The following is a 12,774-nucleotide window of genomic DNA, read 5'->3' as shown; positions in this document are numbered from 1 at the left end:
TGGGTTTCCTTATTGACTTCGGATAACTCTTGTTGGACAATGTGATTTCTTCAACACGCTTTGCTGGGAATTGACTCTTTCTTGTTTCATCCAATCGAAGCCATTGATCCAGAATGATTCTTGACTGACATCATTCAAAGTTGCTCTTTTCCTGGTTCCTATATCTGCAATCATGTCACTGGATTTTACGTGCAACCAGTCATCTTTGCTTGTGAATCGATTGATCTCAATGACACGACTTCTGACCCATTGTCTGAGCACTTTTTGATCGTTGGTTATCCAATACAGGGATATTTGGCTGTCTGTAAACTTTGTTGCTGATTTGAAGTATCGTTTGAGCGATCGTTGAACAACTTCTCCAGTGTGGGTAGCCATTAGAGATGCATAAAGTTCAGCACGTGTAATGTCCATGTCTTTTGGTACGAGTTTGGTTCTTGAAAATGATAACTGGCAGGAATAATGACCATTCTTGCGGAGAAATCGAACGTATATGCATACACAGATCAATGTTTTACTTGCATCTCCGAAATCCAACGTTTCAATGTCAAGCGATACAGCATCGATAGGCACGATGGCACGTTTGAATTTGATGTTTCCAAGTTCTTGCATCATCTCGAAATGTGATATCCAAATTGGTCGTAGGCTATCTGGTATGGTATCTTCCCAAGTCAATTGAAGATTGGATAACTCTCGTAGATCGAGTTTCATAGCAGCGATAAGTGGTGATAGCTTGCCAGTAATGTCGAAAACTTCAGCCACCTTTGATGCACAGTGGCGACGTGTGAGTACTTCTGGGATGATATTGGTTGCAGCTGAACATTTCTTTCCTCTTCTCTTTGGTGAGAAGTTCAGTTCTGAGATTGAGATCGAAACTTCAGACTTTGAGTACCATTTCATACCACCGACTGCCACTGATACTCCATCGTCAGTAAGGTGTGATGGTGAATCTGCACCTGATAGGGTGATTCCTTTCAGCTTGAAGCCTCCTTTGGATGTGATAACTTCTAGCTCGTCTGCTCGTTTGCATGCTTCCTCTGAGTTGATGTCGCCAGAAATACAGTCGTCGGCGTACACATCCTCCTGAAGAATTCGATTGGCAGCTGGATATTGATCTTTGAAGGTTTCGGAAACTTGACGCAATCCACGTTCAGCCTGGTTACCGCTGGAACGTATTCCGTAGATCAGTGTCTTGATTATTTTCTCTCTGGGAATCATTGATGGATCGAGTTCATCTTGCCATATGTAGCGTTGCAACGTCCAATGCGTTGGGTCGAGCTTAACAGTGTTGTACATTTTACTGACGTCACTGTGTAAACCAATTTCATGGATGGACCATCTGATCATCATCTCCTGAAGTTTTGTTCAAATTGTTTGTTCCCTTGGCTAGCAAATCGTTGAGACTGAATCCTGATTGGGTTGGTTGTGACGCATCAAAAACAATGCGACATGGAGTGCTGAGTGATGATAACTTCCACACTGCTCGCCAGGGTATGTAGTTTTGGACGGTACTGGATTTGAGCATCTGTTGTTGGTCAGCTGGTAGATTATGAACATAATCAACTAAACCAAGATCTTGAAGTTTCTTCTCTGACGCAATGATGTCATGCTTGTCTTGTTGATTCTCCATTTTGTTTAACTTTTTAATTTGCTGCTGGTAAACTTTCATAGCAATGTCCTTGTTTGGGCTGAGTCTGATGCTTGGATCCTGAAGCAAGGGTAAGGTTGCTGTCACAGTGTTGGTATTGAGGTCGAGTTTGACTGATTCATTGATCAGCTCCTGCTCTGCTTCCTCCCTGATGCTGAATCTTGTTGATGGTCGGAACTTTGCAGGTCGAGCAGGATCTGCACTTGATGCATCTATATGTAATCTCTGATCCTGTTGATTCTGAGAGCTCGAAACGCTTGTCTTTGCTGAGTAAGGATAGCATCTTCACATCTGGGTCGACTTGGACTCCTCCTCTTGCGATGAGGTATTGGTGATTGAAGAAAACTCAACATCTGGGTATGACTGAAGAATGATTGGTGTATCTTTGTGAAGATGTGATGTGGGCCTCCGATCACTCCACGTCCTCCATCGGCGTTTTTGAATGCGGATTGATAGATACCAAGTCCGGATGGTAGCTGGTAAATGAGCTTGGGATGATAACGTAAATACTTGACACCCAACACCAGGTGAGTGTCTCCTCCAACGACGTGAGCTGGTTTAGGAAGTGTGACATGTGATATGCCACTTGAGCTGAATGATTGCTGAATATCCTCCATGACTTGATCCAATGGGTAATGAGGAAATGTTGCTGTGATCGACTTGATACAGATGCCGGAAACCAAGGCTTGATCTCCGTCACACAATGGTAGTTGTAAACTGTAGGTACCAAGTGTTGATAAGGTTGTTGATTCACCAACACCACCAATTTTGATCGGTGTGGATGATATCTGGGTTGCATGGTTACCAAGTTTGGCGATCGCTGACTCCTTGATGATTAGATCACTGCAACCATTGTCGTAGAACACGTTGATTCGTTGGTCATTGACGAGGATTGTTTGAAGTAGGTAGATTCCTCTCTCATATCCTTTCTTCTTGAGTAGTGCAAGTCTGTTTGCTGGTGTCAGCTCGGCGAATGCTTTGCATGTGAAGTACTGAAGTAATCGAGAATGTCCTGGTCCATTTGTGGAGACGTGATCATCTGATCCATCAGGGGTGTTGCAGATTGAACACAACAATTCTTTTGAGTCTGCTGAATATCCCCCATGTCTGGGACCGTTCTTGTCCTTCTGTGGTGGATCAGTCTTCTTCTTCTGAGGGTTGTTGGTGTGAATCACTAGTTTCTGTTGTTGAAGTCGTTGTTCTTTCTCCAAGAATTTGATGAAGCGAAGCCAGGTGGTTTTGGGTGAAAGGACTTCGTCAGAGATCGATGATAACCAACGGGTTAAACGACTATCTCCAATCAGGTTGTAGATACGATTCAGGCCATCTCCATAAAATAAAGACTCCTCAAGATGGTGTTCCTCTGCTAGTCGCATCAGTTCTTTGATGATGTTGATAATTGATGTTATAGCTAGGATGAGTTTTTCGGGGTCCTTGATACGATACAGTGGGTCTTTAGGGAGCGTCTCCAAATGTTGTTTCAATTTTTTCGTTTCAAATTGTTTCATGAAACGATTTAAAACGAAGTTCAAACGAAGCTCAAACGAAATGCATAATTAGTTCTAATTTAGAGATAATTATCTAATATTATCTCTGAGTTTTTTCTATTTTGTTTCATTTCGTTTAGAGAAACTTCTCACTTAAAAATTTGAAACGGATACGATAGGGAGTTCATGTTTAATTTCACATATGCACGCTTTTTTAGGAATATATCTTAATGACTGAACTTTATTTTCAACAGAATGTTTTGGTTGAAGATCAATCCAAATTGAAGTCTGCTTTCGTATTTTATGATGTAGACTTTTTCAGAAATATGTTTTTCTTACTGTTCGGGGCTATCAGCTAACAGGGATATAATTAGTGCAACAATTTTAACAGGTCTTAAAGGTGTTACCGACTCAATTTGTAATTAATTACCAACTCAGTTGTAATTAATTACGGTATTCCCATATGAATTTTATTGAAGTAATTTGCAAAGTGTTTCGGGTTGTTATGTGGGAAAGTACCTTCGCAGCCTTATACCATAATTTTTATTTTTTATCAGAACCAGGTTTAAAAGAATTCTTAAATCGACGGCAAAAGATATTAGAAAACTTGTCAAGCTTGAAAGCAAGAAACTTCAGAAACTGAATCCCTTTAAACATCGAAAAAAATATTACGCATTTTGAGGAAGTAAGAACTTTCTATTGTTGTAGTAACAAAATGAGACTATTGCTAAAAATTCTAAAAATTTTTGGATGACATGAAATCCAGAGAAAAAATTTATTTCGTTTCACAATTCGTTTCAAAATATTATCTTTTTTCAGTTCAATTATCTTCTTTTCTTAAGTAATTAAAGTTAATCAGACATCATTATCTGAATATATTCGAAACGAAGTCGAAACGAAGTCGAAACGAAGTCGAAACGAAACATAAACGAAGCTTTCGTTTCATTTTCGTTTAAAAATGAAACAATATTTGGAGACGCTCCCTTATCACTCAGCATTTGGAGTTTCTTTGTGAGAAGACATCTGGTATCTCCATAGGCTGCTTTGAGGGCTGTCCATATCTCGTCTATGTCTGGGATGTTTTTGACTAATGACAGAGCTGGTCCTCGAAGGAAATTGTTTTTGAGAAGGTCTGGTAGCAGCTTTGTTGGTGTTGTCTGCAGATGGATTTTGTTGAATGTCGATTGAAAGGTGTAAATGTCGGTCTCTGAAGCATAACCAGCAAATTTTTCCAACTTGATGTTCAATTTTGATTCATCAAACGAGCGTTGTTTGTAGATGTCTCTCTCATCGACTTCAGTTTTCAAAAGTTTCAGGTAATCAGAGAAACTCTTGGTCAGTTCTGTATAGCTTTTTCCAACTTTAGTAATATCAGTGACTAAAGTTTTGTCAGTAACATGAGTTTGTAATAATTGTTCGTATTTGTTAGAAACCTCTTTTATCTCAGTGTTCATATTAGAGGAATCCTTTTCCATTTGAACGAGCTGAACGTCGGTTTTTGTATCGAGTTCAACAGTAAGCTTGCAATTGATCTCCTCGATTTTGCGTTTGAGATCGGCCACGGTGAATTTCATGGCGGTTATTTTGGCGTCATCATCTTGGTTAGCACGTTTGATACGAAGTTGTTCGAGTTTGAAATTCCACTCTTTCGCTTCCTTGAAATAGGCTTTAATTGAGTTTAGGGTGATCGTTAATAGTGCAACAAATTTCTCATCATGAATTTCACTATCCATCAGATGTTTACGGTGTTGTCGAAGAGTGTTGCGATGTTCAACCAATTCGTTGACGGCGATGTCAACATCTTTGGTCGCACAGGAATGGACGGGTGTTTCGTCTATGATGTCATTGACATGTTCAATTGTCAATTCGATTTGAGATTGAGCTTCCATCGTTGAGTGATGTTGCTTGATTGATTGATTCGGTTCAGACGGCTTTGAAGGCTGGTCTGAGTTGATCCGAGTTGAGGGTGAGGATGATTGATCCTGTTGATGTGGAACTTTCCTTCCGGTCAAATTATACGTCCGATAGTCGAAGCGAGAAATGTTCCGTCGGGGTCGTTCTGACATGCGATTGGGATGGTAAAGGTGTCCGTTTGAATGTAGAGGCAGGCAGGCTGGACACAGATTAAGGGTCGGTTTGGAACACGCACACAATTGAAGTTGATTGATGTATTGTGTTGACAGAGTTCAAACTAAAAAGTACAAAATGAAAATGATAAATATTTTGAACTAAAATGACAAATCCTTGACTAAATGACAAAATATCCTAGATATCCTCAAAATGCTCGTGATAAACCTCTAAAATATCTCAAAAATGTGAACAAATCATAGAGACAAAATGACATGAAAACATGACTGAAATGAGCTAATTCCAAATGAAATTTTAGGTAAATTCTATAATTGAAAATTGTACTGAAAATCCTATGGTTATCCTAACTTAAAGAGAGACACTGAGAACCAAAGTCCTAGACAAAACCACAGAAAAACAAAAGAACCAAAACTCACCGGCTGGCCTATGAGTGTGTGCTGTGAAATGCCATGCCAATAATTCAGTGAAAATTGATGAATTATAACTTGAAATTCATTGACTTAAATTCCAAATTTGTAAATTAAAAATAGTGACTTTTTCTCTGACTTCCCTCAACATACATCCTTCTACAAAAGGTGTTCTGTCAGAAAATGTGAAAATCAGAAAACGTGAAAACTCTCTGATCAAAATTGAAACAATTAAAAATGCGTAAAAAGATAATTGCTTTATGCTAATTATAAGAAAATATGTTTTCTCTAAGAAATATGCGATCTTTTTATAAGATCAAAGTTCATTAACACGAAGTTAAAATGATTTTGTCCATTTTATAATCACAAACATTACAGGGTTGAAATTCTTGGGTATTATTTCTAGAAGGGACGATTTTTTGGCAATTTTTTCGAGTTGGGCTGAGGGTCCACCGGGTCTGTGACACGGGGTGTCATTATCGATGTAATGAACTCGAGTTCTATGCATTTAGCCGTTAATGTCCTGAAATGATATTTTCAGACAAAGAAATAATCTTTTGAAATGAGATTTTGTTTGAAAACAACGAAACATTCCTAAAATTGTGAACTTAAATGTTCTGTAGTAACAAAAGATGAACATACCGTCATCAAATTCAGTGATTTCAACTCTTTTGAACCTGTTGATATTGAACAAAAAAAACAACAATTGTTACAGTGGAATCTCCATAACTCGAACAAGCAGGGGGAAACACAACGAAAATTTCGACTTAATGAGGTTTGATTACAGAGTTTTCACTGTATCACCAAAAAGTCTATTGTTACAAAACACGAGAAATAAATAACGAGACCTTCAAGGGGTGACCAGATGAAAAAATGAAATTTAATCCAAACAGTTCTTTATTAAGCCTTATACATGCTAATTCAAAGTTAATTATCAAACTTTGCTCAATAGAAATACAGTTGACTCTCTCTAATTCGATTTTCAGGGGACTATATATTTTCTTCAAATTAGAGAATTCCAGAGAGTATTCTATACGAGTTAGTTCATGTAATGTTTCCAGCTCACTCAAATAGAGACTTATACGCATGCGTAATTTGCCGTTCTTTTCGACCACATGCAGTAAATTCCCGTGATAATCAAAGAGGAATGAATCTCTAAGGGTGGTACAGTCACTTTCGGAAATTGCACTTTCGAAATATGAAATTTGTCGTTCTTTAAAGATTTGTCGTTCTTTTTGTCGCTTTTTAATAGTTATTTGTCGTTCTTTTTAGATGATCTGGAAACGTTAGATGAACAGTCTCATACGATACCGTCAACTGCTCCAACTTGGGATGAGTGTACGCAACATGGGACTTGTTGATATCTGGCCTGTATTTTCACTTACTGTTAAATCTCTTTGACAACAAATTTGTTTTGATAACTCCATTACCAAGTTTATCAATCATACTTTCTGTCGTAACAAGTCATGATAACTTTCACTGATAGCACGCCCTTTTTAACTTTTGTTTTCATTTAAAATGACCGGATGCCGAATGGAGAATTAGAGAACGCCCGCCGCCTAACCGCCTACCGCCCGATGAGATTAACAAATAGCGAGTGTGTAACTTGCCGCGCGAGTGACGTCAAACGCTCACATTCGCGCGTGTTTCACTACGGATTTTTTTCATATTTCGATTTTAAAGCCTACTCGGTGCGAAAGAGAAATTGTGTATTTTTTAATAGGCGGTTCATTAAACTCAAATCAAATGACTTTGGAGGTTCGGTGAAATGGTGGTGGAATGGCCTTCCCATGTTGCGTAAGATAGTCCCTAGTTGGAGCAGTTGACGGTACTACTTTTCAGCTGACAGGACCAATATTTTAGTTCGAATTAGAGATAGTTGACTGTAAGTTATACGGGTACTGTTAGATGTCTCCGCAATTCGGAATATTCCCGGGGTTCGCAAAATTGTCCCTTCCATGGAACATTCGAACTATGGCGGTTCAAATTATAAAGACTTTACAATTTTCAATAAGAATTTTAATAGGTCCAATGACTTGAAACGCCGAACGCCCTCAATGTTGAAAAGTAAAAAGCTTACATCTCTATAATTTCTTTTTCGTCGAAGTAAAGGAAATTGTAATTTCGACAGAACAATTGGACCTGAAAAAAACAAAAAATTCTTAACCTTTATTTACAGTAATACGTGAAATCACACACTGCAATCGCGGTACACCACATACTGCAATTGCGGTACACAAACAAAAACTGGTACCGCAAAATACAGGTTATTCTATCGCCAAAACCGTTCAGTATAGCGTTGGATAATTTTTAAAAATTCTGATTTGATCAGATTTGATGACGTCACTTTACAGGGGTACATAAGTTTTTCCAGGTATGCTGAAGTTTATAACTTAAGGAAATCAGCCATTATGGAAGCAAATATTCAAATTGTAAAGGAGATTGTATGATGATTGTACAAATGTTCCTCCTAGCGTCCTGAAGATGACGTTATATGAAGTCATAAAAAAATCGTGTGGTGAGATAGGTATTCATGATATGCACCAATGGAGAGTCTTCTGAGAACTTTAAAAAATTTTCCACCCAATACGTCACTTAAACAATTGAAAAAGTGACGTATTGGGTGGAACAAAAACAGAAAAGTTGCATAATTTCGTGAAATAATAGTGGTGCATATAATGAAAATCAGTGTAAGTGTGCAGTGTCATAGGTGACATGTTTTGATTTTTTACTTTACATACCTCATTCAGATCAATGATTTTATTCTCATCGAGATCCCAGTTTACAAAATCAGCTGCTGGTCCCAGGCCCTTTCCTTTCTCTAAAAGTAACAAATAGAAAATCAAGATGATGTAGCTTCGTTTCCACTGACCTTTATATATCCCTGGACCAAGTTACTCAATCTCGGCCAACCAAGAAAACTTTGATAGGAGTTTTTTGAAAAGTGGTACCCTAATGGCTGCTCTACTCAATAGCGAAGAAATGCATCGAGAGCGCTAGATCTAATTACCCATGATTCATTTCGACTATGAAATGGCCTAAAGAATGCGCGTTCTTAGACGCAGACACAACCAGGATAAAAGAATTTCTAGAGAATATGATTTTTTCCCCTAAGAAAGAGACTGAGACTTACTTTTCGAGGGTTTGAAATTGTCCATGGGAGTGAGACCACCTCTAGCCTCGCTTTGAATGAGACCATCAGTAAAGAACTTTGCACGTTCTCGAATGTGTAAAATCTCATCTTCCGTGATAGCGTTCGGGATTTCTTAAAAAATCGAAAGATCTTTTCAAAATCATATGCAATTTGCGTCCAATTTTTCCTTCTGAAATCGGGAATATCTCACTTGAAAGCTTTAATCAACATTCCTTGGATTTCATGAACATTTACAATAATCTGTTGAGCATGACCATAGTTGACTCTCTCTAATTCGATCTTCAATATTCTTCGAATAACAGAGAGTTTCGAATTAGGGAGGGCTTATACCAAGTAGCTAGCTAAGGGAACCAATATTTTTATTCGAATTACAGGGGTTCGAATTAGAGAGAGGTGTCTATAATTAAAGTAAAAGTCAGCTTTAATCAACATTCTTTGTCTTTTTTATTTAACAAGGTTTAGAATGTATTTGTTCTCTTACCGAATAGTAAGGGCTTCAATGACCGTGTATGTAACTCGTACGTTTTGCCATTGACAACTTTTTTCAATACGTCGCCAACCTGACAGAAGAAAAAAATCAACAATCATATCTCATTTTGGTGTTTCTGGTGTTTTTATCTGATCTTTCTTATATTTCGATCGAGTTACAGCGCATGCGTACTTTATCAATTCAAAGATTACAATCAGCTTAAACAGCTAAAAGCTGGCTGATTCTGGGGCATCTTTCGAACAAAAACGTCGTCTCGAATTTCTCAAAATTTCATGCTTCGCCAAACGGAAGTCGAACAAGCTATCGAGAAAACGATATGTATAGTGTCTAAAAAAACCGGAACATTTTTTTATAAAGTAAAATCCTTATGATTTATGCAAAATTCCTTGTTCACTTAATATTTCAATCTCAACAACAGGTTTCTATTCAATCATCTTGGGAATTGAATATCTATTGATTGTTGATTGAACAGGGAATTATAATCTCATTTCAGTTCTTCTAAGCCCAGTTTAGATAATAGGTCTTAAGGATTTTACTTTATATTTAAAAATTTGTCCGCTTTTTTGGGACACACTGTATATAAAATAGTCGAACGTGCGCAACGCACTGGGCTCAACTTCAGTGGCTTCAAATTATTCATAGGCCCAATTGTAGACCCCCAGATATTCACCCAATGAACAAGTGTGCCAAATTTCAACCAAATCCGACCAATTTGGAGGCCTGTAGGCTGCTCCAAAGCTTTAGCCTCGTTTTGGCAAAAAACTCGTCCCCATGCCCCAAAAATCAAAATTTTTGAAAAATGCAAAAACCGCACCCAGATATTCACCCAAGGAACAAGTGTGCAAAATTTCAGCCAAATCGAACAATTTTTGAAGTCTCCAGGCTGCTACAAAGCTTTAGCCTCGTTTTGGCAAAAAACTCGTCCCCATGCCCCAAAAATCAAAATTTTTGAAAAATGGAAAAACCACACCCAGATATTCACCCAAGGAACAAGTGTGCAAAATTTCAGCCAAATCGAACAATTTTTGAAGTCTCCAGGCTGCCCCAAAGTTTTAGCCTCGTTTTGGCGAAAAACTTGTCCCCAGGCCCCAAAAATCAAAATTTTCAAAAGATGAAAAAAAACTGCCCCCAGATATTCACCCAAGGAACAATTGTGCAAAATTTCAGCCAAATCGAACAATTTTTGAAGTCTCCAGGCTGCCCTAAGGTTTTAGCCTCGTTTTGGCGAAAAACTCGTCCCCAGGCCCCAAAAATCAAAATTTTCAAAAAATGAAAAAAACACCCCCAGATATTCACCCAAGGAACAAGTGTGCCAAATTTCAGCCAAATCGAACAATTTTTGAATTCTCTAGGCTGCCCCAAAGTTTTGGGACATACACACACACACACACACACACACAGACACACACACAGACACACATTCTCAGATTCTAACTCAACTGAAGTTGAGAAAAACAAACCTTGACACCATCCAGTCGTGATAAATGATCAAATACAGGATATTCACCATTTTGCTTTTCATCTCCATCTTTCCTCAAAGTTACCGGTACCGAGGCATCTTCCTCGTCATCAATATCATCAAAGAAACATGGTTCGTCACCGTCACAATGGCCTTCTTCAGCGATCTCAGTTTCTTCAAGTTTTACAAAGTGAACGATGAGAAGGAGTGTTGCAAGTGTGGAAAACAAAATGTGATGGTTCTTCATTTTGATTTATTTCACCTTTAAAATATAAGACATTAGCCTATTTCATAGGATTCGTGCATTTGTTACATGCTATTTTCTATGCTATTAAAGGGGAAAGATTTAGAAATCTGTGCATTTTTCCCTTCGAGAAGACATTGAAAATTTGATTTTCTGTCGTTTCATTTACTTCACCTTTTTAAAATTTTTTGAAGATTTTTGCGTGGGGAAACCCTCTTAAAATACTTTCTATAATTCAAATTTCTCTGTAATTCGAACAAAGAAGATTCCCCATTCTAGTTCGAATTGGGGAGAGTCCACGGTATAAGCTTTTGCTACAATAAAACCATTAAAACAATATTTGGACCACAATCTCAAAAAAGGTCAAAATAAAATACAAAACCATTCACAAATTAGATGATAAAACTTCTCAGACTACTTGCAAAAAATGTATACAATTACGTTTCATTGTTATGTATCTTTTGTTCCCTTCTCTTTCTCTTTATCTCTCACTTTCTGTAATCTTTTCACATAGCTCTCCATCGTAGAGCTTACGTAGACCATCTCATTCCTATAATATAATAGTTTCTATACGGAGGAGGGTGTCAAAAGTAGTAAGAAGTTGCCGATAGGTTCTCGTTAAAAATAGTGCAATATTGTTGTTCTAAAATTCTGATAAAGAAAGGAGGTAAGCCTCTTATGTTGACAATGCAGAATTAACAAAAAGACTTGTCAAAGTTTGTGCTTGTGCATGCGTTGAACCCTCCTTCGGGAGAGGTTGTTCTTTCTTTTGTTTAAAAATGCTGTGTAAGCAAATGGTAAGAGAGACGTGAAATGATTTCCATGAAGCTATTGGAGATAAAAGTTTTAAAAGCCAAAGAAACAATAATAAAGTGACATTGTCTAAATTTTGATAGCTAATCATCTTTGACTTTAAGTTTATACTGACCTTTTTGAAGATTTAAAATGTCACTGCGATGGAGAGAAGTACAAAATAATGCTGCATGAGATATGTTTTAAAATTGTTCTTTTTGTTTGCGTGTTACCGTGTTTACGTGTTCGTCTGCGAAACTTAAAACAAACAGAAACGTGAATAATGCTCAAAGTGAGCAAACATTGTTTTTTTCCCTTGAATAAAAAGTTCGAGCTCAAAGTTTCAATTCACAGTAAAAGGAGGAATTTATCATAATTTTTTGAGTGACTCGCGAAAATACAAATGAAAACGTGTAATTCAAATTCGAATTAATCTTCTTATTCATGAACTAATAAATGCATTTACCCCTGGGGGAGGCAACCCGGGGGCACTTATAAGGTAAACGACCAACCGTACGTTGTGGCCCTTAAGGGTCCTTTGTCCAAGCGTCCCAAAGTATACTGTATGGTGTCAAATTTGAAAATCTGACCATATTTTGTCTTAGAAGGGTCAAAATTTGTTTGCCCAAATTTACTAAAATATGGCGAAACTTTCTCTGCACTGTAAGGGTCCGATTTCAATTACCTAATTCAATTACCTAATGGGTCGCGTGTACGGACGTTTTTTAATTGAGTGACCCCCCTCCCCCCCGGGAGGCAATCAAAATTATATTTGGTTGGGTTACCCAAAGAGCACTGGAAAGGTTTAGAAAAGTGGAGACAAATAAAGTCTTTTGAGTAAAAGTTGGGGAAATTCGGTCATGTTAACCTTAATGGACAAAAGTATTGTAGAATATGATCGTTTTTGAACCGAGTGCCCCCCCGGATATATTCCTGGTGAAAGAAAATTATCCTCTGTTGTTAAATCTATAACATTAACAAATCATCATTGATTGTTCGTAATCATTT

The 12,774-nt window shown here is 37.7% G+C and overlaps 2 protein-coding genes across 2 annotated transcripts in view; both read right to left on the bottom strand.

Annotated features, from left to right (window-relative positions):
* LOC136814763 (transmembrane prolyl 4-hydroxylase-like) overlaps positions 1-11,476 on the bottom strand; it is a 52,543-nt gene extending 41,067 nt beyond the window's left edge. The window contains exons 1-7 of the mRNA XM_067071184.1: positions 11,416-11,476; positions 10,732-10,992; positions 9,263-9,341; positions 8,761-8,892; positions 8,369-8,448; positions 7,708-7,769; positions 6,270-6,304 (exon numbers count right to left, since the gene is read on the bottom strand). Coding sequence (XP_066927285.1) covers positions 6,270-6,304; positions 7,708-7,769; positions 8,369-8,448; positions 8,761-8,892; positions 9,263-9,341; positions 10,732-10,977 — 634 coding nt within the window. The 5' untranslated portion in view covers positions 10,978-10,992; positions 11,416-11,476. The remainder of the gene's footprint in view (positions 1-6,269; positions 6,305-7,707; positions 7,770-8,368; positions 8,449-8,760; positions 8,893-9,262; positions 9,342-10,731; positions 10,993-11,415) is intronic.
* Positions 3,984-5,781, bottom strand: LOC136814753 (protein BCAP-like). The gene is made up of 2 exons (XM_067071175.1): positions 5,637-5,781; positions 3,984-5,323 (listed from the first exon to the last, which is right to left on the bottom strand). Exon 2 carries the CDS (start codon positions 5,196-5,198, stop codon positions 3,984-3,986), a length of 1,215 nt encoding a protein of 404 aa, XP_066927276.1. The 5' UTR covers positions 5,199-5,323; positions 5,637-5,781.
* Positions 11,477-12,774: the final 1,298 nt, after the last annotated feature.

This window comes from Clytia hemisphaerica, unplaced genomic scaffold (genome assembly GCF_902728285.1).
Source record: "Clytia hemisphaerica strain Z4C2 unplaced genomic scaffold, Clytia hemisphaerica genome assembly, whole genome shotgun sequence".
Classification (NCBI taxonomy): Eukaryota; Metazoa; Cnidaria; class Hydrozoa; order Leptothecata; family Clytiidae; genus Clytia; species Clytia hemisphaerica.
The sequence above is the reverse complement of the archived record's forward strand: the minus strand, read 5'-3'. Positions and strand labels throughout refer to the sequence as shown.